The sequence below is a fragment of the Cetorhinus maximus genome, chromosome 20 (assembly GCF_964194155.1).
Source record: "Cetorhinus maximus chromosome 20, sCetMax3.hap1.1, whole genome shotgun sequence".
In the NCBI taxonomy this organism is placed as follows: domain Eukaryota; kingdom Metazoa; phylum Chordata; class Chondrichthyes; order Lamniformes; family Cetorhinidae; genus Cetorhinus; species Cetorhinus maximus.
In genome coordinates this window covers 53544327-53570248 of record NC_135898.1, presented here as the reverse complement: position 1 = coordinate 53570248, position 25922 = coordinate 53544327, and the positions used below count along the sequence as shown (strand labels likewise).

General features: G+C 42.5%; 1 protein-coding gene across 2 annotated transcripts in view; it reads right to left on the bottom strand.

The window, feature by feature from the left end:
* Nucleotides 1-475: 475 nt before the first annotated feature.
* Nucleotides 476-25922, bottom strand: part of ablim1b (actin binding LIM protein 1b) — a 266319-nt gene continuing 240872 nt past the window's right edge. The window contains exons 18-23 of one of the 2 annotated variants that reach the window (XM_078564687.1): nt 23056-23120; nt 15675-15735; nt 7701-7708; nt 6398-6472; nt 4551-4631; nt 476-3665 (exon numbers count right to left, since the gene is read on the bottom strand). In XM_078564687.1, the coding sequence (XP_078420813.1) occupies nt 3552-3665; nt 4551-4631; nt 6398-6472; nt 7701-7708; nt 15675-15735; nt 23056-23120 (404 nt within the window). In that variant the 3' untranslated portion in view covers nt 476-3551. The remainder of the gene's footprint in view (nt 3666-4550; nt 4632-6397; nt 6473-7700; nt 7709-15674; nt 15736-23055; nt 23121-25922) is intronic. The other variant, XR_013579734.1, reaches the window with a different exon arrangement.

The window sequence follows — 25922 nt, the reverse complement described above, 5'->3', positions numbered from 1 at the left end:
GCTCATATGGAGCACAAACACAAATGCAGACCATAGGGCTGAACATGTGTCTTTGCTGTAAATTCTATGTAGTGTGTTTACTTGTTTTATGAAAGTGTTTTTAAAACTTGAGTATTTAGATCTTAAACAGAACCTTTCATTAAAATGCCAGGTACTATGTCTCATGAAAATACTAACAATAAAGTCCAGTTTAACCAAAAGACTCAGTCTGCTGCTTGAAAATCTTTGTTAATTTACTTCTATATTTGCTCCATATTGCACAACACATATTAGCTGTTCAATAACTATTACCAAGCAACCACAAGGCATGCCCCAGAGACTCTAAACAAAAAGCATGACGCCAACATTATGCTGATTGCCAAACACTGAGCACACGTTCACCATACAGCATAAAAATGGATGGTCAACGTGATTCTTCACATTTTTGTTCACACAGAATATTAGCTTGACTAATTTAAAGAGTGAAGACAATAAATAAAACACTAACAACATTGCTTTATTAATGGTATTCATTGATAAGCTGAAAACAAGGTAACTTCAAAATATTTAATACAGCTGGCCATATTTTCCACCCTTAGCTGCTCCAGCAGTATCATTCTTCTTTCCAATGTAAATTCCTTCACTGCATATTATTTTAAAAATTATATACTTCATGAAATCAGAATGCTAGTAGTTGCAACTTTAAAGCACTGAGTGGACAGAGGAGAACTGAACTTGCAATTCCAGAGGCACCCTGAATGAGGCCTTTTTTAAACTGAGTACACTGAATCTAACAAATTAGACAAAGCACTGAACATACTGACTTCTGCCAAGTCTCCATACAATAACATCGGGCAGGTGCAATACTTGTTGATTTTAAGAATTATATCCCTTATCTTATCACTAACTTAAGCTCCCATTATCAAAATAACCTACTTATTTATCAGGACATATCAGCCACTGCTTCACTTGCAAGAGATTATGAGGCCTACTTTCCTCTGCTTTGTACCCTGGAAACAACTAAGTTTTCAGGAGAAAAGCAGAATAGTAGCAGGGATGTGTATTACCAAATATCCACATCCCATTTGCATTGCCTAGGGATTCAGTGGGTATTTCCTGAGAGGAATTAAATGGTGTCTAACTTTCATCTGTCAATGCTGAATGGATCACCATTTCCAGACCTCTGAAGTGGAAGTTCAACTTTCCTCTCCTCAATCCAGATGTAATGTGCTGCAGGGAGTGGAGTGGGGAGTATAAATGGTTGATCTGCACTCAAAAATACAGATGGGCTCAAATCATGGCAGGCAGGGCACACTTTGGGGAGCAGTGGGAGGAAAACCAGCCCTTATAAGTCCAAATGTGCTGGAAATGCACAGCAGGTTGATTAGCACCTGAAAGAGGAAGATTAGTGTTTAAGTGGGTCTCTGAAATCAGAGCTGGGATTGCATTTGAAACAGGCTTTCTCCTCTGGATGTTAAGTTACCCATTGTGTATTTGCAGCATTTATTGGCTTTCTTACAGTCTTGGTGCAATAACATGCTTTTTTTCATCTATAATGGTTAGATACAAATATGTATCTGGATGCAGCACGAGCAGAAATCATAGCGATTTTGTGCAATCATTAAGAATTTGCACTGCTTGTAGGAGGGGTTAATTCCACACTTGCAGCAGGGACTACTGTGGTGGAGAAAGAGCTAAGCCGTATCATATAAACCATATCAAAAATAGAAAATGCATTCCAATTCTACAACAAGAACATGCTGATAAATTAAAAATGCAAATTAAATATTTGATTGAAGAAATGCAATTATCTGGGGTTAGGATATCAGATATATTATCCACTGTTCATTAATTTTAATTGCTTCATAATTACATTTTATCCTTTATGAACACAAGAAGTTATAACCTTTAGGTGCAGTGTGAATTGTTGGGTTTACTTCATTGAATATTTAATTGTAATATTGAGTGAAAAGTGTTTAAAAAACAAAATATCATTCAGTTGTTCTAGAAGCTGACTGCAAACTCACCATTGCCTCTAAAAGAATGAGCTGACAAAGCTATAAGAGGCTCTTTGCTTCCTGTCATTTTCATGTATCCTCTCTCATTGAAATGAATTAATACATTTAAAGCCTTGTAAGGGGAGGCAGATGATTTATATCGAGAAAAGAACTATCTGGAATACAGATAGCAAAAAGTACTTACCTTATTGTATTCTTCAACTTGTTTAAAATTTAGTCTAAAGTGGTATATTCTCATGCCTGGTTTCAACCGAATCTATGCTATATTTTGTACACATAAACAAATAGTCATTTTTCCTAACCAAACCAAATCAAATTTTCTACCCATTCTGAATCATTTTAAACCAGGTCTTTGGCAGGCATACTGCAGCATCTTTTAAAGATTGTATCTCATTTTGAAACATGTAATTTTTTTTTGTTTTATAGAGTGGAGTTATATTAGTCTAGAAATTATACTATGCAACGTTATTGTATCAATTACTTTATGCACTATTTTAATAGAGACAGTAACCAATGGTAACTGCCCTGATTAAAATCGTGTGCCGAATAATTACATACAACCCCAACCTAAGCTAATCTGTCACAGTGTAATTTCTAGGCTATTAACTACAGATCAGCTGGGAATGATATGAAAACTGGCCCACTAATTCAAAGCATGGGGACTTAAGCATATGAAATAGTCATTGTATGGCTCTCTTAACGTCCCAAATGTACTAAATGAAAAAGGACTGACCTGGGAATCTTGCAAGTGACAATTCATAACATTAAGGCAAGTACGGACACAAAAACAATGTGAAACTCACACAAAATACCCGAGCAATAACTCCACCATTCTTTGTTTTGTTTTCAATACAAATGAATAAAGTAACACATTAATGGCTGCTACAAAGCTAGATATTTTACCATTCCTTCACTAAGCTGAGCTGCTGACTTTGAAGAACATTTCTCCTTTCTTCATTTTTCTTGTATATTTTTCTCTGATATGACTATTGTGTATAGCAGTTGTACATAGACCCGTTTCAACTACAGCACACAGTGTAAAAGGTTTCAAGCAATAAAGTCCAAAGCATAACTTTGTACAAACCAGCTCCAAATTAATCCCCTTGTTTCCCCCAACCACAAACCCATGCTTTCACGGTGCATAGCAGAGAACACTGGTTGCTGTACTTTGCTTAGAGTAGTATGGCTAAATATTTATATCTGTTTCCAAAGCCCAGTATTCAAATTAATTACAAAAGAAAAGAAAGTCGTCCAACTCATTACAATATCCAATCTATTATAATTCTAGAAAGATCCGAGCAATTTATTGTTTAACAAGAGATGATATTACTGTGGTTCATTTTATTAAGGAAATCACAATAGAATTCTCAGGTCAAAATCCTAGCAACTTTTATGTGGATATCAATTTCTCAGACCTCACACTGGTTACCTGCTGTAGCACAGGTATTTTTCAGAGATTTGTTTTTTGTTAACTTCTGGAACGCTTTTCCCACAAAATATTACATTGATATTTAGCCTCTGCAGTCATCCCATTTCCAACATGCATTGCGTGGTTCAGAAGAGGCGAGCTTTCTTCTTTAGCTCATTGCGTTTCCAAAGTGGTAATCTGTTGAACTCCTGGATAGTCATATTAAACAGCTGGTAAAAAACCTCAGGAGCCAGATGACGCTAAAGGAGTGAAGGATAAAGATAAAAGCAGTTAGTTATGAAAGTTTATTTGTAATTAAATCCAAAAATGCTGAAGTCACATTTATTTATCTATAATTAGGGATTTATATTGCCCTTTTGTTAATACACCTTTGCAATTATTTCCTCTCGAGTCACTGACTAACTGGGTGCCATTCTCTTTCCCAATGCCACTTAATCTGGTGAGAATGCATTTTAGATATTCTGTTCAGTCTTGGTCATCATGACACATTGAGCTGGGAAAACAATGCAGAGATGCGCACAGTTGATCAGTAGTGTCAGAGGACTGAGTTCAGAGACAGTCCGTAAAGGAAGCAGATGAGAGAGGACAAATTATTAAGCAGAGCAGAAAAGGGTTAATCCAGAATGCTACTTTCAGTTAGACCACAATTGCGGGAACAAGTAAAGATTGATATCAGGAAATATGCTTCGAATAAAGAATGATTCATATCTGGAATGATTTTCTTGCTACGGTAGAGAGGCCAAATCCCTGGCATAACTCAAAAGGCAATAAAAATACTGTGATATGGGTACTGCGGATTTCTCCGCAAGCATAAGTAGAGAGACAGAACAGTTTTCTTCATTTTTACTTATCTTTGTGATACTGAACATTTAGTGTCTCACCCCGATGTGAAACACACGTGCTGAACTGAAGACATAAAACAGCACCAATTGCTTGCACTGCACCACCCATTTATTGTTTCTTAATAGACTCCAGTGGCACGAGATTTTTCCATCCAGGTGGTCACATGCTTGAAAGTCAGAGCTTTACTCGCCAATTTATTAGTTTCAGATCAGATGCTCTTTCAAAGTCCCAAATAACACCTTTTATTTCCCAATTCTTTCATGAGTAGACTGTGCTCTCACCTCCAGTCTTGTTCTGTCTACATCTCTTGGTAATTTGCTGCGTCCCCTGTTGGTCACTGAAAGCACTTGATAAGGGTAAATCTTTGAAGTGTAAGTAAAATTATATCAGTAAGGAAAATTCAATATGATCGACTCATCTCCATTAAGTACATGTTAACAAGCATCTTTTTTAGGCCCTCTCATTATAACCTATACGATATGGCACTGTTATGATCCCTGTAGAGACTGAATACTTCTAGAAAGATATTAAAATTTCCAGTGGCTGACTGGAAGGATTACACACAAGATTTTACTGTAATAAACAAATAAAAAGCAGCATTGTCTAAACACTATTCTAAACTACAGAAAAGGTGTCCCTTTTAATTTTTAAAACAACAGGAAATTCCCTTCTATGGTTTTACTTTACTCTGTCTCTTAAGTGAACACTACATCCTCCAGGAACCAGTCCAAAGTGATTCTTGGCTCCTGAGGGCTTGCTTCCTTTCTTTTCCTTTCCCTGCATGGTAACCTCTAATACCAGAACTGGCTTTCATGGTGAGAGATGAATTGGAGATTTTTCCCTCCAGCCAAGCTAGGGAAATCTTCTAATCTTGTTTAAATCCTCACAGACCTCGATCTCTTCAATTTGAGCGTGAGCTCCCGCCCACATTTCATGTGGTGACCGACAGGGCCTGCACATTCTCTATTTAAGGTGCAGGACTAACTGCCACTATCTTTCTGCTCTCTCTCACCCTCTCTCCCAGATTCTTGCAGACTGACTGGTCTGTGAGGTTCAGAGAGATCTTAAGAAAACCCTGTAAGCTGATAGTATAATGGTTTTCTTTGGCCTGTTCTACTCTCAAAGCCCATCTCCGTAGCAAGGTGAATCACATGGACCTTGTATCTAGGTGGAAATACTGATTAACTATCTTCTAAATCCCAAACTCCATTCTACCTTGGAATTAAATAGACAGTTTAAAAATAACAGTTTACACAGCCTGACATTCCTAACACCTCCTTGTGATTTGAAGACTAACAATCTATCTACTGTCAGCATAGCTGCCCTGGTCATCGTGTGAATATCTTGCACTTTCCTCCCAGTAAAATAACTGGGCCCCCCTTTAATATTTAACAAAGGGTCATATTCGACTCGAAAACTTAACTCTGTTTCTCTATCCACAGATTGTGCTAGACTTGCTGAGTTTCTCCAGCACTTTGTTTTTATTTCAGATTTCCAGTATCCACTGCATTTTTTTTTATTTTAATGAGATTCTGAGTCTTGATTCAGAATCTATACACATAGGATACAAGCATAAAATCTACTAAGCTATCAGGTCATCCATGCCAATTTTTTGCCTACTTATATGCTTAGGAAGTTATTTTACAAATCTATTTTCAACAGCTTTTCTCCCCTTGCAAACCGGTTTGTCCCCACTCATTCCCTGGCAGTGTGAAGGGAAAATGAATGACTATTTCTAAAAATGATGTACAAATCTAGCATACTTATCACTAGAAAAGGTGACATGATGATACAAGTCACTGACACAATGGGAGGATGTGGGCTAACTGTCATTAGCGTTTTTTAAGTTTGAAATCTTGCCTGTGGTATCAGGAGAGGTTCTAAGCAGGGACTACACACTTTCTCCACAGGAAGAACAGAAAACTGGATGGAAAGTTATCCCAGTTGCTCTTCAGCAGCTGACTCAAAAACAGCACTGATAATAATCTGGAAGTAGGCCAATTTGTCTGGGAAACGCTGTTTGAATTTTCTGTTTACTTTGGTTATTCTTATCATATGCAGGAAGCTTTTATTTCTTTATTTCTTATTTGTTCATAATGCCCGTTAAAGCTGATTTCTGTAGACTTGCCTTTGGCTCCAGCATGTTAGGCATTGAAACTCCCCTGTCCATTCTCATTCCTTGCACAGTTCCCTCCTGTGTGGGCTGCGAGAAATAGAGAAAGAAAGATGGTATGTCAGTTACAGAGTCCATAGTGCAAGCATCACTATATTGATACAGAATTATTCTTAACTTCAGGGAATTAAAATGCATGTGGTCTAAGATAAACATTGCAAAGTAAATTTAGGTAACAGAAAAAAAAGATTTATCTAGCATTATTCCATACAATCTTCAGTCCTTCACATCAGGTACAGTGTTGAAAGATTAATTAATGCTTTAACATAATTAAAATGGCGCGATCAAAATTGCTACAGTAGAACTGCAGCATCATTGTTAATTGAAGCTGTTTTGCAACATTCTCCAAGTGCAGTATAAATGTTGCAACTGGATCCCTTGATTATTATCATCAAGTCTCCATTATGATTTACGTTGATGTCAAAGAAAACATTAACTTCAATTGTATATCTTTTAGGAACAAAAATGTGATTTTTTTCAGAAATGCTGATCTACATTTGATGAGGTTAATTCACATGATTCCCCTTTTTCCATCAAATAGGCCAACCTTCTGTACCATAGCTCATTTGAATACAGTACACTGAGATGTTACATGGACTGGCAGCTGGTCTACTATTACAGTTTTCATTTTTAAGAGTAGCAAAATGTATGAACAAAATTATTGGGTAAAATCCAAACTTCAAAAAAAATTTTTTAAAAACATTATTATGTGTATTTTTAAAAAACAACTGTACTGACTGGGTATGTGTTTGGATTGTCAATTTGAGGAAGAATCAAAATTGGACTGACATACTCAAGCTTTACTCTTATCCTGGCCTAGTCTCCATGAAGAAGGCATTGCATATCATGACTCAAATATAACATCAAAATATTGGTTCAGTTAATATATTTGAAACATTCAAAATAGTTATATATTTTGATTATACATTTGACTCATGCTTAACACATGTTTAACACATGCTTAACACATTTTAATAAAGAAATTGTATACAACATTGTTTTTTTCCCACTTAAACTAAAAGGCCCTAATGAATATAAAAATGCTTGGATTTCATTACAAGATAACCAGGCGAAGAATCATTCCAACTTATCCTGGAACAGTAGCTAGATTATTTAAAATCAGATTTTTTCCATTAGTTTATGCATTGCTTTAATATGCACAAAACAATGTCATTGAGAAACATTAGGGCATGTAAAAAGGTAGCATTTCCCTTTTGTGGTCAACGTATTTTTGACGTTCCTAATAGCACCAACGTACCAGGGTTTCTGAAAAAAAAAGGAAAATTATTACTGTGGTGCTCATCAGCAGCACACTTTATGTACGTTATTACTTCTTCTCTAATTATCTTGATGAAAATTTACAAATGAATGCATTAAATGAATGTATTACACTAACTCAGTTCTGCTAACAAGGACCTATATGTCTCTATAGGTGGCTCTACCTACAATGGAATGGGTGGTGGCCACGGAGTTCCTGCCACAATCACTATCAATACTGGTCCATATCCAACCAACAGGCTACAGCAAGGATAAGGAAGCCACACCAGCTTAGAAACACTTGCTTAGCCAAGCACTCTGCCACCCAGTCAGGTCAAGGGCTGTAAAGGATTCTAAGCCCCAAAAGGTTTGGAGGCCAAGGGCCATCTGGTTCAAATCTAAGCATTCCACCTCTACTCAGCTGTCATCCAGCCGATGCTGGAATAATTTTGATAAAACTCTTATCTCTTCTACTTCAGAAGAAAATGTATCCCTTATAATAAAATTGGATCAGTCATAGTCACATCAATTTATCAACTTGTAGTGCATTGTCATGAAAATATAACAATTTTCATAAAATTATTGTGATTTATGGTAGAAATGGGTTAATAGCGGGGTTTGGATTAGTTTCTCTGTGTGTATGTGTGTGTGGCGGGGGGGGGGGGGGGCGGGATTTAATTGAATTGGAGACAGCTGGTCTGAAGGTTTTGAGTTATCAACAAGAACCTAGGTTTGAAATGCTAAATATGTAAACATGGCTGAAGTTTTAAAATGTGAGGTGTAAGGAAAATTTGCATTTTTAGATAAATTAGAGTAGCCTAAATTTCAAAGCGATGGTAAGATGTTACACCTAGCCAGAAGAAGCTAAGCCAAACAATGTGTTTGTTTTTCCCAAAGGTTACTGATAAAATTAGTACTATGAAAGATTTACATTATGAGACAAGTAAAGTTGCAAAGACGTATTAGAACAATAGAATTTTCATTAAAAAGGGAGAAACATGTATAAAGGAGATGAGGCTGTGCCTAAGAGGAGAAGGCATTCTAAGATTTAACACAAGTGTGAAAAGCCTCCAGTCTCTGTGCATCAAGTTGCTGTCTCAGGAACTGAAGCTGAGAAAACGCATTTTGAATGTGACTGTCCAGGGTATTGTGTTGATTTGCCTGGGTCTGTTTATCGATTTGTTTTTACTATTCCCTTAACAGGGGTGTAACTGGAAGCCAGATTTATTAGAGGTTTTAGGAGTTATAATAGTAATTTGTAAAATTAAGTATGTGCTTGAAAACTTTTCTTTTGGTAATAAATGTTTAATTTAGTTTTCTAAAAACCTCTGAAGTCATGGTAGTCTTATTACTTCTGAATTCAAGGCACGCATCTCGAAATAAAATACAAATTGCAAGACAGTTGTGACCACGTGATCAAGTTTCCCTCATGGATTTGATCCGCCACATTATAACAGCAGAAAAAGGTTTAGGTATGTTTGTTTATTTTCAAAGTTCTAATAGTTCCTAAAAACTTGTGATTATTCACTGATAAGTTGCTTAAACAATGCTGGATCCCATTTCAGTTTTCCAAAGCTCTCCTTCTTTTCTCCTCTCCCTTCAGGTCTGGCTAATTATGTCACATGAAATCCCTCTATTTATTGCTTAGTGGAGATATTAAACCATTGAAAATAAACAGTTTAACACCCTTATTAAAATAACAGACAAAGTAATGGATTAAGCAGTTGCACACTTGTTTTTAAAGAGCTCAATTTCAAATATTGATGTGTGAGTTCAGATAATGAGTACTGGTGGGCTAGTTGACCATGGGGTGAATTTTCTGTTGGTGGGGAGAGGTATTATGAATTATGAACAAATAAGAAATAAAAGCTTCCTGCATGTAAGAATAACCAAAAAGCTTCCTAAATATGATCTGAATAACCAAAGTAAGCAGAAAATTCAAACAGCATTTCCCAGACAAATTGACCTACATCAAGATTATTATCAGTGCTGTTTTTGAACCAGCCATAGTTAGGTGTACAAGAGCAACAAGGATAACTTTCCATCCAGTTTTCTGTTCTTCCTGTGGAGAAAGTGTGTACTCCCTGCTTAGAACTTCTCCTAATACTAAAGAACATTTTATAATGCTCTTCCCACCAGTAGAAAAATTGGTCTTGGGCTGACTGACTTTAAAAAAAGGCTGTCCTGCAGTGATAAAACACTCGGGGTGGCCTTAGCGAGCTGATAGTTCTGCTCAGACAATTGATAATATATAGGTGTGCACTACACCATAATTACTAGCTTCATATGAACTAGCTATGGGCGGAATCGTCCCAGATTTGCACAAAGTGTGGTAGCGGGTGGGTAAAAGGACATTTTACCCACAGGCCACAATGGCAGGTTTTCGTGCTGTATCGTTCCATTCCCGGTGCATCCCACTTCATTAATAATGCATTCCCAGGAAACATGCTGGATTGCTGGCAGGGCGGCCTCTGAATCACCTGCCCCGCCGTCACCTCAGGCCTTCACTAATCCGGGCACAATATTTAAAGGGTGCCCCTGCACAGAGCTCTCTCTCTCTTTAAGAGATTGGAGACCGCTGCAAAGTCATGGCTACCAAAGTAAGGAAACATGCTGTCCTCAAATTTAACAATGCCTCCCTTGGGCACCTACTGGATGCAGTGGAGGCCCACCATGAAGTCTCTACTCCCACTTGGGTGAAGACCAGCAAGCAAGGTGACAAATCCAGCATGGGAGGCAGTGGCAGCGGTGGTCAGCACCAATGACCTGCAAAAGAGGACAGTCACCCATTGCCGAAAGAGGATGAATGATCTCCTTCGTTCTGCCAGGGTAAGTCACTCTTCCTCATTACTCTCAACTCACACACGCACAAACCCATCACACATCCACAGGGATCTCACTCACTGCCAATTCAAGGGGCATCACCATTCACTTTCTCACACACATACACCTTCATCTGCCCTGTGGAACATGTCCTCATCCGGTCCATGGCACCACTCACCACCCACACATGCCAGGCATCCTTTTTACACTCTTTCTATTTGTATTCATGCAGGACAAGCTGGTACACAACAAAATGGAGAGGTCACAGACTGGTGGAGGAATGCCCAACATCAAGGTCCTCACAGACTTCGAAAATAGAGTCATCCAACTGGCTGGTGACGATCTGGACCATTCCTGTGCTGATGGTGAGGTCGGCAGTGCTCAACCAAGTGAGGATCCAGCAGTGCAACATCCATCAGGCAATCATGCTGTGAGTCAGCCCCGCTGTTCCGCAGTCCCCTGCCACGCACTAATTATCTCTCCTTGTTTTCACAGGCACATCTGGGAAATAGCTGAGCCAGCTCCTCGACTCAAGCCCTAAAGACACTGGAGGAGAAGAATCTGATGACGCCTTAATTGCAGTCCTGTCACAGCATTCACCCACAACCTCCACCAGCGCAGAGACACACACCTCGGTGGGACCTAGTTCTAGAGGAACCTCGGGGTCACAATCTGGTGAGCGCATTGTGCACTCTGATCCACAGCAGGCCAGCGTGCACCAGAGACTTCCCAGGTTTCCAGCACTCAGAGGACTGCTGGAGGCCAGAAATCTGCTGAGTCCGAGTCAGATGAGGAGCCCCTAGACTCAGTCATACCTTAGTTGCTGGAGCTGCAAAGGCAAGATCAGGAACATCAGGAAGGGATGTCCGCTGCACTCCTCAGATTGCAAGGCACTATGGAGGAGTCTGCCCGCCTTCAGTCTGAGGTGATGGCGCCAGCATGCCAACGCTCCGAGGTCAACACTGGTAGGATGGCAGCCATCATGGAGACCTTGGTCTAGGACATTGATCCTGCACTGCTGCCCGGGCTGAACTCCATCGCTGATGCCATAGTTGGCCTCCAACAATGTCAACATGAGATGGGTGTAGGCCAGCACGATCTCACACCAGCTTCCCCTCCTCCTCAAGGAGTCAGCCAGGGACCCTTGGGCACCCATAAGGAGGAGGATCAGCAGGTCTACAGCACAGACCATCCACCAAGGTGACTCGGGGAGTGTCTAGCCCATCCAAATCCCCTCTTTCTGTGACCCCAGCAGCTCTAGCTCCACAGGGTGAGGAGGATGCCACTGCCACACAGCAGGGCCTCAACTGCCCGGGGATTTCCAGATCTTGGCCCTCCAGAGAATGCCCACCAAGGTCCTCACAGAAAGGGCGTCACAGTAGGCAGACTGCCTCCACTTCTGCTGTGGATGTCTGGGGCGCACCAAGACATAGCGGCAGAGCTAGGAAGGTTAAGATGTAACTCTTTCGAGTTATCAACAGTCACAGATTATAACTCTTTCGAGTACATTCACAGTTCTTGGTTTCCGGGAGTGGGACATGAACCCACAACCTTCTGATTCAAAGGCAAGGGTGCTATGAACTGAGCCACAGCTGACACCTCCAAAGGTTAAGATGTAGTTGCACAACCTGGGCACGGGTGTTAATCATGTATACATAATGTTCACCACGGTAAATAAACTCCCAAGAATGTCTCCTCGCCTATGGCTCTTTGTTCTGATGAGCATTGTTCCTGTCATTCAGATGTGAAACCTTGGTTCTTACAAAAGAGGACAACCACCCAGTGTTGGAAGAGGATGAATGATCTGCTCTGTTCTGCCAGGGTAAGTCACTCTTCTCATCACTCTCAACTCACACACTCACAAACCCATCACATATCCACAGGGATCTCACTCACTGCCAGTTCAAGGGACATCACCATTCACTCTCTCACACAAACCTTCATCTGCCCTGCGAATCGTGTCTTCATCCCGTCCATGGCACCACTCTCCACCCACACATGCCAGGCATCCTTCTCATTTGGCCTGGCAGACATTCTCCTTACACTCTCTCCATCTGTATTCATGCAGGACAAGCTGGCACACAACAAAATGGAGTGCAGGAGCAAAATAAGGCAGGTATCTCAGTCCAGGGTTTCTTCCCTGCGCAGTGTGTAACCTTCAGACCAAAGTGATGGACTGGTTTCACACTGACTGGACACATTAGTGATGCCTGTGTATCAATGGTCATTCTCTCTGTGTGCTCTCAGCACCTATGAGGTGGGACTGGACCCCATTTCTTCAGCATCTGTGACTGGTGATGCCATGCTCAGATGGACAAAGGATCAGGTGCATTTAAAGTTTCACAGCTGCATCTCTATGATATGACCCTTATCACAGAGTGCAAGCGAGCTGCCCTCAGCCAGACAGTAGTCAGGCATTCACAGAGACAATATGAAGATCTATGGACTATCCTCACTGCATGTCATCATTATCCTCCTGGAATCTAGCGGCCATTAAGGCCTCCACTGTGTCTCCATGACATGAGCCTGAGCACTAAGGGCATGTGCGCTGCCATCAGCCACACAGAAGTCAAACATTCACAGATGCAAGGTGAGGATGTCAGGACTTGTCATCATCCTCCATGAATCTTGCAGCTATGAGGGCCTCCTGAGTGCACCTGCCTCATCTGGCCAGTGCGATGCCCTCATCACCAGTATTCTTGCCTTCAAGGACTTCATTATCATCATTCCCTTCGACATCCCCATCGGAGACGACGTGCAGCTCCTCCATCTCCTCCTCAGCCAGGTCCTTCTCCCATTGCAGCGCCAGGTTGCATAGCGGGCAGCAAGCTATGATGATGCATGGCGCCATTGGTGGGCTGTATTGCAGTGCTCCAACGGACATGTCAAGGCACCGGGACCTCATTTTCAAAATGCCTATCGTTTGCTCCACCAATGTCTGGGTCACACCAATGTCAGGGGTCGTAATACCATTGCTCTACTGCAGTCTGAGGCTGCCGCACGGGCGTCATCAGCCACGTCCTCTGTGGGTAGCCCTTGTCCCCAAGCAGCCAACTCTGCAGCCTCCGTGGACCCTGGAAGATGTCAGGGTTCTGAGACCTGTTCAGGATGTAGGAGTCGTGAATGGTCCCTGCGAATTTTGCACAGACCTGTGGGATGTGTTTGTGGTGGTCACAGATCAGCTGAACATTCAGTGAATGGAAGCCCTTGTGGTTTACGTAGTTGACTGCTTGTTGCCATGGAGATCTAAGGGCCACATTAGTGCAGTCGATGGCACCCTGCACCTGTGCAAAATCTGAGATCTGCACAAATCTCAGTGCTCTTGCTTCCTGGCCTTCCTGATCCTGGGTGAAATGCGCAACATTCTGTGCCTTTGCAAAGGTGGCATCCATGACCTCCTGGGTACACTTGTGCGTGGAGGCTTGTGAGATCACGCATAGGTCACCTGTGGAGCCCTGGAAGGAGCCACTCTCATACAAATTGAGTGCCGTGGTTACTTTCACGACCACTGGCAGTCGATTCCCTCCATATCCCTGTGGCGCCAAATCCTGAAGCTGGGGCCATATGCGACCGACCAGTTTCCTAGACATGCGCAGTCTTCGGCCACATTGGTTCTCAGTCATCTGAGGAATGACAAGTGCCGTCTATAGACTCTGGGTCTAGCACAGCGCCTATGAGCTCACTGTGGATCTTCAACTGCATGAGCAGCAGACCCTGCCGCCCCTTCATCTTGAGGGAGGTGCTCCTCCTTGTGCTGAGCCAGGCGCCTCCGCTGCTCTCTTCTTCTCTGGTCTCTGTAAGCCATACCACTAAGTTACCTGGCTCTATGATCCTGATGTTCTCCTTCTGCAGGATCAAAGAGAGAGACGTATGGGTTAGCATAGGTATACTAAGAATCTCTCTTGGTTAAGTCTGAAGGCCCCTTCATGCATGCAGGTGACTGCTGGCCACCATTTTGATGGTCATTGTGTAATGAGCTCATTGACTGTCCGAAACACCATCCTCCATTGCCCCACTCCACTTGATTGATTGGCAGCAACTTCAGCCACTGGACTGCATGCTGTGCTGTCAGCTCAGGTGCAATTCTCCTAGCCCGCACTGCAAGGATGTGCTGTTAACTTGAACCATTATGGATACTGGTCCACACCTTAATAAAAACATTGCAAGGGGCTGTGAGTGCCTTCACCAGTGACTGTGCCATGGCCACCTTTTGCAAGGGGATTGAGCAACTTACCCAGTCGGCCAATTGCTCTGCTGCCCCCAAAAACGCACATTAATTTGCAGTCTGTGCCCGAGGGATGAAAGGTTCTGGAGCATTTGGTGGTACTTTCCTGCTTTTGCATTGCTTGTGTGGACAGAAAAGCTTCAGAAGCCCGACTCCAAGCAGGTCAATGGAGCTGCAGCTGAACGGTCTCAGCTGCGGAAGAATGCTCACTTTTGACAAGCTTTTCCAAGTGTGTGGCTGTTTCCCCCACCCCCCACCCTCCCTGCCGCCATGGGCTTGACTATTTCCTTCAGTCTGTGCTGCCTTGCACCCTACCCCACACCCCACCCCTGACCCGCACTGCAGCTCTTGCCCTGGCACTGCACTGAAAGCCAACCGGGAAAAAGCGACTTGCCTGTGCCCCCCCCCCAGCGAATGCACGGCAGCTCTTCCTCGATGTCCTATGGGTGATGCTCGCGAGCATTGACAGGCGGAGTGGACGATTGCAAATTTGGTTTTACAATGGCGTAAAACCGATTTTTGGGCTGCTCGCCACATTGTCCCGCCACCGCCCGCCATGATGCCCAGTGCCAATGGGGCCTGAAAATTCCGGCCTTAGAGAATTAAATGATGGAAATAAAAAATCTTATATTTGTTTTTACTCTATAAAGCACTGAATCATTCTGATACTAATCCAGGTAAAGCAGATGCATTCGTTCTGTGCTGTAGCAGCATTTGTTTACTGGAGAAGCACAAGGTTTCAGGGAGTACGGACAGGTATATATCCACTTACTATGGGTGACCTATGTTCAGAGCGATTTAACAAAATTCATGCAGATGCTTGGAGTAGAAGTCAACCATGACACTTGAACTATTTTCTGGGAGAGTAGTTTAAACATATCAGCTGGACAGATATGTACAGAAACACAAGGTGAAAGGCATCCCTACCTCTGACACCTTCGCATACGTCACTGTAGCTGTCATATTGTGTGAAATCTGTGGATTGTGGCTAACAAAACAAGAGGAAAACAGAATCAGCCTTTAAAGGTCTTAACAGATAATTTACCAGTTATTATAGATTGATTATTATATCACCGTACTGTACCATAAAGGCATACAGAGATAATGCAGAAATAGTAGTTAGGCCAGGGTTGTCTAATAAATTAGCCACTTATTCCTTGTGGCTAACTGCATTTGTGATTAGTAAATAAGAAATAATAATAATAGACACCATTTTGGGGCATGCGATCTCAACACTCATTCGCAAGATATTTGTAAGCGTACTTTAACTTATTTGTGCATTTGTTGGTAAAATGGTAAGGTGAAAAGCAGAGTGAATGAATGCGTTTTTAATTGTGTGAGCTTTACTTGTTTTTCAATGCTTATTTGCTAGAATGCTCTTCTAACATGGGTGAAAATGCTGGTCTTCAGCACCATGGAAACATGGAGTGGGGAGGGGATGAGCTGGACCAATTGGCATAACCGAAAACAGTAGAAGAAACAAGTCCATTCAATACTGAGAAGCTCCAAGAGAGCACTTAATGGCAAAGGGCAAGCAGCATCCAACTACATGCTGAATGGAGGGAGGGGGATATCTGGTGCATCTCGTTGCCCAAGTCAACATTCTCTGATAAAGTCAAAGTATGGCTCGCAACTGTTGAACAAAAACATACAAGCTGCAAAAAGACACGCTGTGTCTGGTGAATTCAAACTGGAATTCCAAACTTCGGTAAAAGAGAAAGACTGCAAAGTTTTGCACAAAATGGTGGTAAATGCTGGTTACATAAATATACATGGTATGCACATTTACCTGTATTGTATGTGTCATTTTCTACTAGAGATTGTGCATGTGCTAAAATGGTGTCTTCACAATAAAACCTGTGGCTAGTCAACTAATTGTTTTGGACAACACTCAATTAGGCACATGTCCAGCATCATCCACAAGCGTGAATACAGTGGGCTGCATTTTCCCTATCGAGACGGGGAACAAAAATCAGGATGGTTTCCAGGTCCCAAACCTGCCTCTGATGTGGGGCTAAGTAGACATTGGGATCTTTACAAAGGCATGGAGGCAGGTTCCCTGTCAAATTAAAGATGTCAAGTGAGCTCTCAAAGCTAGAGGGCCAATCAGAGGCCTTCCAGCTTGAGAGAAGCAGCAGCCTACAATAGATGGTAAGTAACTGAGACAGTGAGCGCAATTTAATGTAGGCGATGGGGGTCTCGCCCACTGGTTGAAAGAGTCGCCTCTTTTCAGGAAGGCCCGGTGCATTAAATGCCCAATCAGGCGCTTAACTGGGCAGTAGCAGGCCTTCCCCAGGATCAAGGACCCTAGGGAGACATTATTCCCACCACGAGCTCTTGGCCAATCAGAGCCCAGCAGCTCTTCATTGCACAGCAGTGTCACTGAGGAGGCGGTGGCTGCTGCTGGTAATGCACTCACCTAAGGCCCAGGATCGCCGAGGGACCTAGGCCACAGGTGAGTGACGGTGGCAGGGGATTGCAGTTTGGGGATCATGAGGGAAGGGGGACAGGGTTGGCAGCAAGTGCAGTGGGTGGCTCAAAGCAGGGCCCCCTCCCCACCGATGCTGGGTCCCTCAATCAGGTACCTTTGAACATGGGTTTTTCCCTACTCCTGCCGTGGAAGCCCCCAGACCCGACTACCCACACACCCAATGCTACCCATCTCACCCACCTGCCACCTCACCCAGCTATCCCTCTACCCACTTACCCACCTCACACACCTACCCATTCACTCATTCACTTATCCACTAACATTCATTCACTAACATTCAACTGGACTTTTAAAGTTACCATTTCTATTGGGACCTTCTGAACCCAGCTCTCTCAGAAATGTGCAGCTTCCCTCGGGGAACTCCATCAAAGCGAAGCAGAGCCTTGGTAAGGTTGGACACTCCTGGGCGTGTCCTGTATTCCCATGACTCTTCTCCACCTTGATGTACTTCCCCGAGGGACGCTGTGCATTTCTGGGAGAGCCGGACTCAGAAGGTCCCAGTAGAAATGTGCAGCATTGTCAAGTCAGGGAAATATCGATCGCAGCAGCAATCCCACGTTCACTGTTCGGAGGATCTGAGCCATTGTGTTCAGAGAGAATAAGGTGAGGTTCAGCCAGATGCCAAATGACACCTTGTCCAATGTTATGCTCTATTGACTGTAACAGCCAAAAATCAAGAAGGGTGTAAATAGGGCAACTGACCTGAACCTAGCCCATTCTCACTGGCACATTAGGTTACAATTGGGCCTGGGCTTGGAATACAATTCTGCTTTTAGTCAGACACACAACTGAAGCTTGTTGGAGGCTGGATAGGAGCTTTGCTTGTCCGCAGCGCCTTTCTTGCTGAAACTGAAAATTCAGTGGCGTATCGAACTAGTCTGCCACCAAGATTGCCAGGTATTGGTGCTTTGTTAAGGACTATGCTATTTAAGGATAGCAACACTGTGAGGTTGCATTCTTTATTACTGCTCAAGAGCCAGTTTAATATTTGATTTCTTTATTTTCTTTATGCATTGTGACACTATTTTACCAACCATGACAAATCGCACTAGACCTGAGGAACAATTTTTTGTTTGAAATGTATAAAGCCATGACTGGAGCACGGTTCCTAGAACCACAGAAATTTACAGCACAGAATGAAACACATTTGTGCCTTGGTCCCTGCCCCAGCTGGCTAAAACGTTGCTGGGGAGCCCACTAGGGGAAGAATGGCTGACCTTCTGCCATTTAATGGTCAATTGGCCGTTAATAGGCTAGGAGTGGAATTTCTGCCCCTACAGCAGGGTAGCCGTTCTTCCTCGGGTGGGCTGCTCGCCAACTTTTTAGCCAGCTGGAGCAAGGACCACAGCACCAATGGGCTGAATAGCCTCATTTTGTGTTGTAAATTTCTATGGTTCTGGGGAAAGAAAGTCCCACCTGAGAGAGCTGCTGGCCAATTGGATGGCTGGCAGCTCCGTGGTTCCAGCAGTGCCAGTCGGGAGCGGTGGCCACTGCTGGGGCTACAGGTAGCCCCCAGTGGAGACCATTACTGGTGCCAGACACCAAGGTGCGTCGGGGGGTGGTGGGCAGTGGGATTTCGCCAGGGTCAGGCTGCATGGGGGTGAGAGGGGTAGAGGGTCGGGTTTGAGAATTTGGGTGGGGAGGGTAAAGGGTAAGTATGATCTTGTGGGGATTGCCTCAATGAGGTCAGGGAACCCACAAAGGAGATTCCCTTCCCTTTCCTGACACCAACCCACACAGCTAAAGTTGCCGGACTTCCCACATGGCGTGGGCTACCCCCTGCCACGGGTAAAATAGTGGCGGGGCGGGGTGAGGCCCTTAAGTGGCCTTCATTAGCCACTTAAGGGCCTCAATAGGCCAAAGGGTGGGGTGAGGACCCGTCTGACATCTCCACCACTCCTGTAAAATTTCATACAGGTCAGGGACAGGCAGGTAGGTGGTGGGAAGGCCACGTACTCGATTTTACAAACTCCTCCCCGCTCCCCCCATCTTCAAACCCACCAAGAAGTAGTGCAAAATCCAGCCAAATTTGTGGCTGCGCCAGCCGAAATGGAGATCTTCAACCTAATCCCACTTTCCATCTTGGTCTCCATAGCTTTGTAGGTTGCAGCGCTTTAAGTGCAGATCCGATGACTTTTTAAATGTGATGAGGGTTTCTGCCTCTGCCTTCCCTCAGGCAGTGAGTTCCAGATCCCCATCACCCTCTCAGTGAAAGCATTTCACAACTCACCTCCAATCTTTCTGCCAATTACATTAAATCTGTGCTTCCTGGTTATTGATCTCTCTGCCAGAGGGAATAAGGCATTCTTATCCACTCTATTTAGACGCCGCATAATTTTACACACCTCAATTAAATCTTTCCTCAGCATCCTTAGCTCCAAAGAAAACAACTCAAACCTATCCAATCCTTCCCCTTGGCTAAAATTCTCCAGTCCTGATAACAGCCTTGTAAATCTCCTCCAGACCCTCTATAGCACAGTCACATCCTTAAGAACTGTATACAGTACTCTAGCTGTGGTCTTTCTACTGTTTCAGAAAGCATGACCTCCTGCTCTTATATTCTAAGCCTCGGCTAAAAAATCAAAGGGTCCTGAATGCCTCCTTAACCACCTCATCTTCCTGTCCTGCTACTTCCAGGGATCTGGGGACCTGCGCTCCAATCCCTTTGTTCTTCCACACTTCCCAGAACCCAATCATTTATAGTATATTCCTTTGCCTTGTTTGCTCTCTCCAAATGCATTACCTCATACTTCTCTAGATTGAATTCTATTTGCCACCCTTCCGTCCACCTGACCAATTCACTGACATCATTTTGCAGTCTACAGCTTTCCTTCTCACTATCATCCACATGACCAATCTTTGTATCAAGTGTAAACTTCTTAACCATACCCCTTCCTACATTTAAGTCTAATTCATTGATATATACCACAAAAAGCAAGAGACCCAGTACCGAGCCCCATGGAAGCCCACTGGAAGCAACCTTCGAATCACAATCAGTGACTATTACTCTTTGCTTCCTGTCACTGCATCAATTTTGGATTCAACTTGTACTTTCCCTTGGATCCCAGGGACTTTTACTTTGCTGGTCAGTCTGCAATGCGGGGACCTTATTAAAAGTCCTGATAAAATCTATGTTGACTACATCAAATGTGCGATCCTTATTGGCCTATTTTGTGACCTCCTCAAGAAATACAATCAAGTTAGTCAGAAATGATCTTCCCTTAACAAATCTGTACTAACGCTCCTTGACAAATATGTGCCTTGCGAATGCCCTCAGAATATTTCCAATAATCTTCCCACCATCAAGGTTAGGCTGACTGGCCTCTAATTACTTGGTTTGTCCATTTTTCCCCTTTAAACAATGGTACAACATTAGCAGCCCTCCATCTCCACACCTATAGCCAGAAAGGATTGGAAAATGATGGTCAAAATCTCCACTGTCCTCCTTTGTTTCTCTTAGCTGCCTGGGATAAATTTAATCCGGGTCTGGTGATTTATCTACTTTCAATGATGCTAAACCTCTTAATATTTCATCTCTCACCATGTTTACCCATCCAATATTTCACAGTCCTCCTCCTTAACTACAATTTACATGTCTGCTTCTTTTGTGAAGACAGTTGTAAAGTATTGATTAAGAGCCGCGTCTAAGTCTTCTGCCTCCACACAGGTTACCTTTTTTGTGTCTAATAGCCCTGCTCTTTCCTTAGTTATCCTCTTGCTCTTTATACATTTTTAAAACATGTTTGGATTTTTCTTGATTTTACTTTCCAATATCTTTTCATGCCTTTCATTTCCATGTGGCAGATAAAAAACAGGCAGTGATGTGAACCTAGAGACGATAATGGTCAACTCTGAACTGGTCATTAGGATGCGCGTATTTCAAAAAATCAAGTGAGGACATCTTTCATTTCTCTTACAATTTTGGTGAATTTTTTTGCCTTTAATAATGCAAGGAATGTTGGCATTTGAGAAAAAAAATGTTCGCATTTCTGACATGCTCTCCGCCATGTCAAACAATACAGAGGCAGTACGGACAGCTGCAACGTAGCTACCTCTCCTTTTCCCAAAGAATCAGCCAATGCCCAAAGCCCAGATGACTTTCCCAAGTGCACTGGCAATTTATTTTTCCTCCTCTTAATTCAACCAATGTTGTGGCTTCTCTGAGTGACACTACTAATTAATACCAACATAGGAAAGTTTGATACGTTGGGATTAGGTCAACTCAATTTCCACAGTACCCTTTGCAGCAAGAAGATGTCTCTCCTACTGGGTATATGTTGCATTGAAACCAGGGACCCAGAGCTGACACGACAGTGTGTTAATTAATTGCAGCACTAATTCCTCTTCTGTCTGATTTCTTAGCACTAAGTTGAAGTAAAGAATGACTTATCACTACCCAAGACTTTCATCAGAAGTCATAGGCTCAAATGCATAAGCTTCAAAATTATAAATCTTATCAATTCAAATTCTAAAAACTGATTAGCTCACCCCGCAGCATATATTGGCCCAACAGAGAAAATGCACAATGTTTTTAACGTGTGGGATAGCTGCGATATGTCAGTGATATATTTTTCAACATTGTATTAGAATCATCTCTCTCAGGACGGAAGTTTTCTTTTGTAAAATGTAAGGATTTGGCATGATCTGGACATGTGGATGCTAACCTGGGATTTTTTTAAAAAGAAGTTCATAAGTTCACCTTGGAACTGTCAACAAGCGGGCCTCTTCCAAGAAATCACCTGACCTCGAAGCTACTTGAGAAGGAATTTTTTTTTGTGTTGAACTGCAAAGAACTTTGGTTAATGAAGCTGGGAGACAAAAAGGCAATCATGTGGGAGAGAGGAAGAAAAACTTAATTATGAACCTGCTTGTTTTGAAGGCCGTCTTGTTGGAGAACAAGCTGAGAAAGCAAGGCTACCTTGACTGGCTCTCTCTCTCTACCTTGCCTAAAATTGTGTATGGTTATCAACCTGTAGCCAGGGAACCCTCATCTGAGTGTCACTGGTCTGCATTTGGACCTGCAAAGCTGGGACCAGCGGTGAGAACTTCCAGGCATCCATCGGGACTAGCGGCCCATCTGTACATGAGAGACTCCAGGTCAACAGCATTGAGACCCTGCGGATTTTATCCTTTATTTTATAACGCCCATCCTCCAAAACCCATCACTGCAGAGAGACTCTATCTGTTTGTCCTTTGTTTGTCTGTGCGTGTGTGTGTGTGCTGGGGGTAATTCTTTGCAAAAAGATAGATAGTTATACTTCCCGATTACAATGTGTGTTAACCAGTACATGCAGCTTGTTAAAAAGACATTTTGTTTTAAAATAAATTAATCATTCTGAGTTTTTGAAAGAAGCCAGGTCACAGTCTCTTTTCTTCTGGGTACTAGAGGTATAGGTACACAATTGGCCATTTATTTCAGTGGGAAAATTAAACATTTAAATTAATGGTATGACCTGCAGAGTAGTGGGCTTGATAATTTGTGCACTCCTCCCAACCCTGTTGTAACAACTGTTATAACTTTGTTTCATAAACAATGTGGTATGTGTGTGCAAAACACTGTAAACTTATTTGTTCTAAAACTTCCCATAACAATCCATCCTTTAGTCACCATCTAGTTACAAATTTAAAGCTCTACAAATATGCTACGGACAACTTGTCGCTAATTATTCCAAGCTGGTACATATGAAAACTCCAGAATTTGGGTTACAATTTTAAAGGTAAAGGCAGGATAAAACAAATGGATCAGTCAGAAACAAGGAATACTAGCTGACATCATTGGCCATTTACATAGAGTGATGCATGCTAGTTTTGTCTTACCCTATGTAGCCCATTTCTTCCATAACCAGGGAGGGAGGATGTTTTGGAAGCAGAGGCATGCAGGGCTGAAGGGGAGAAATGTAAAAGCTACATTAGAACCTTGGAAAGTCAACAGGAGGTAACAAAAGTAATATATTTAAACTAATACTCTATATTAATAATCCTGGAGCAGTAAAGGAAATAGACAATTCAATAAGAATATGTTTTAAAATTAAATTATATATATTATATATACATATATATATATATATATGTGTGGAGAGACAGAGAGAGAGAGAGAGAGAGAGATAGATATATATAGATAGATACACATATATAGGAATGCACATCGGGACCGAGGATGAGTTGTCTTTAAAAGTTGAAGGTATGGGTATCCATAGTCACACCTACGTACAGCTTATTCCCCTCAGCTTTTTTGTAGGAATCATAATAGTATTTTTAAAAAACTAGTTATGGGACTGCGCCGTCAGACTGAAAGATTGATAAGCTATCATCCAGAAATTTCATTTTGGCTTAAGTAAATGTTACATTTACAAATTATTTAACACAGTAAGATGCATCATGTGGGAGATGATGATTTTGCTGCTGCCAGGTTCAGTCCCCACAGCTGTCCTTGACCTGGACCAGCATACCATCTTCCCACCTTGAAACAATTCCCAATCGAAGGCTGCCTGACACCTATCCCCACATTTTACTTAGCTGAGCCTGGAAAACAGTTGGGGGTCAGGTCAAGTCCCTGCAAAACAATGCACCACTTGACATACACTTAGGTGATTAAAGGATGAATTGGCCAAATAATCTTTTCAGTGCAATCACGGTTGATTAATTAATTAATTTTTTCAAAGGATATGGGTGTCACTGGCAAGGTCAGCATTTGTTGCCAATCCTTAATTGCCCTTGAACTGACTGGCTTGCTAGGCCATTTCAGAGGGCAGTTAAGAGTCAACCACACTACTGTGCGTCTGGAGTCACATTTAGACCAGACCAGGTAGGGATGGTGTATTTCCTTCCCTAAAGGACATTAGTGAACCAGATGGGCTTTTATGACATTCAATGATAGTTTCCTATAATACAAACATAGCTGGTCATTTAAATGTGGGACTACGTACAGCTAAAGCAAACGGAGTTAACCCAAATATTACCTACTCCAACAAAAGAACAAATTAAGATTTTCTCTAGAACATTATTTACTGAGCTGGTTCGTGTATTAAAATTCCTTACTTCCTAAATGATCTCATAGATTTATTGACTATTTTAACAGGAAGTTATATTCCTGGGTCCAATGTTGCAACGTTAGCAGGAAACAATTTTGGAGGGTGGGTAGAAATTCAGTGGAAATCTTTCAAAGATTGGAAGGAAGAATGCAATTTAGGTATTAAAGAACTCTGTTCCTTACTGATCAGTGTCTTTTTCTCATGCAACTACTGTTTTCTTTTCATTAGAGGAGAGTACATAGGGCAGAATTTTCCCTCGTCGGGGGGGAAGTTCAGGAGCAGGCGCACCTCCGATCGGTGCCCCCGATTGGGGGCGCGCTGCCATTTTACATGGACGGGCCAATTAAGACCCACCCAGCGTGATGTCCGCCAAGAAGCGCTATGCGCTCCCTGTGAGGGTGGGGGGTGATTCCCTAAGCCGAGAGTGCGCTCTTTTGCGCATGCGCACGAAAGAGTGCACTCATCTCCCTGAGGCTAAGTGCTGCCTCAGGGAGATCGGCGCCAAATTCAAAAATGTTAAAAATAGAAAAATGAAATTTCACAGACATGTCCCCTCATGTGACACTGTCACATGAGTTGGGACGTGTCCAACACTTTTAATTAAACTTTTATTAAATTTTTGAAAACCTATATGAAACCTCATCCCGCCCGTGGATAAGGTTTCATGCTTTTTCTGAAGCCCGCCAGGGCTCCCAGCCTGCCCGGGCTGGACGGGCAGGTCCTTTAACTAGTGCAATTAGTTTTTAAATGGCCTCAATAGGCCGTTGACAGGTCGGCGGGTGTACAGCTGAGTCGGCTGCGCCCTCACCGACCTGAAAATTGAAATGACGCGGGGTGACGTCGGGAGTCCCGCCTAACGTCATCCCACCCCCGCACGCCGACCAGCAAATCCTGCCCATATAATCTAAAGGCAAAATTAACATTAGAGCTACTATCTTATGATTATATGGGTTTTTTATACATATTATGTATAAATGCATTTTGGCTATTGAAAATAAAGTCAGCAGCATGCATTCCGTGTGAAGATAATTTCCATTGTCATTATATGCAGGATTACAGGCTTACGGCATTAAACCAAAGTGTTTAATAACTGCATTATTTTAAACTGTGAAGAGAGGGAACAAAACCTGGCTTTCCATTATAATTAGAGGCTTAATACTTTGGTTTTTTTGGTGGGGTTGTAATGCTTCATAAAATCCTTTTACCAGTTCTCAGGGAGTCACGTGGGGATTACTCACCACTACAACACTCTCAGAAGATTTCTAATTATCAGTGGTTTTCAAAAAGGCAACATGGAACTCTTCATGATGATTAGTATTTGGGAAAATAACAGTTGATGTTATGGCTGCTACTACATCAGATACTCTCAACCTAAAACACGAAGCCTTAGGGAGGCTTTAGTTTTTGCACTGAACATCAGCAGACATCAAGAAGTTGGCAGGTCATGGTTAGGCCCTCTCACACCAACCAATCTATTGTTGGTAGGGTGGAGAGGCAACCTGCTCCAAAAATTCCTGTCAGTGCTAATGATGTAGAATGGCTTGGGGTGATTCAGCCTCTGCTTCAGTGCCATCTTGTGCAGTGTGGCTAATTTGGTGTCTCCTCTTGACAGGCTGTAATAGATCACTGAAAACAGCTTAAAACCCACCTCCG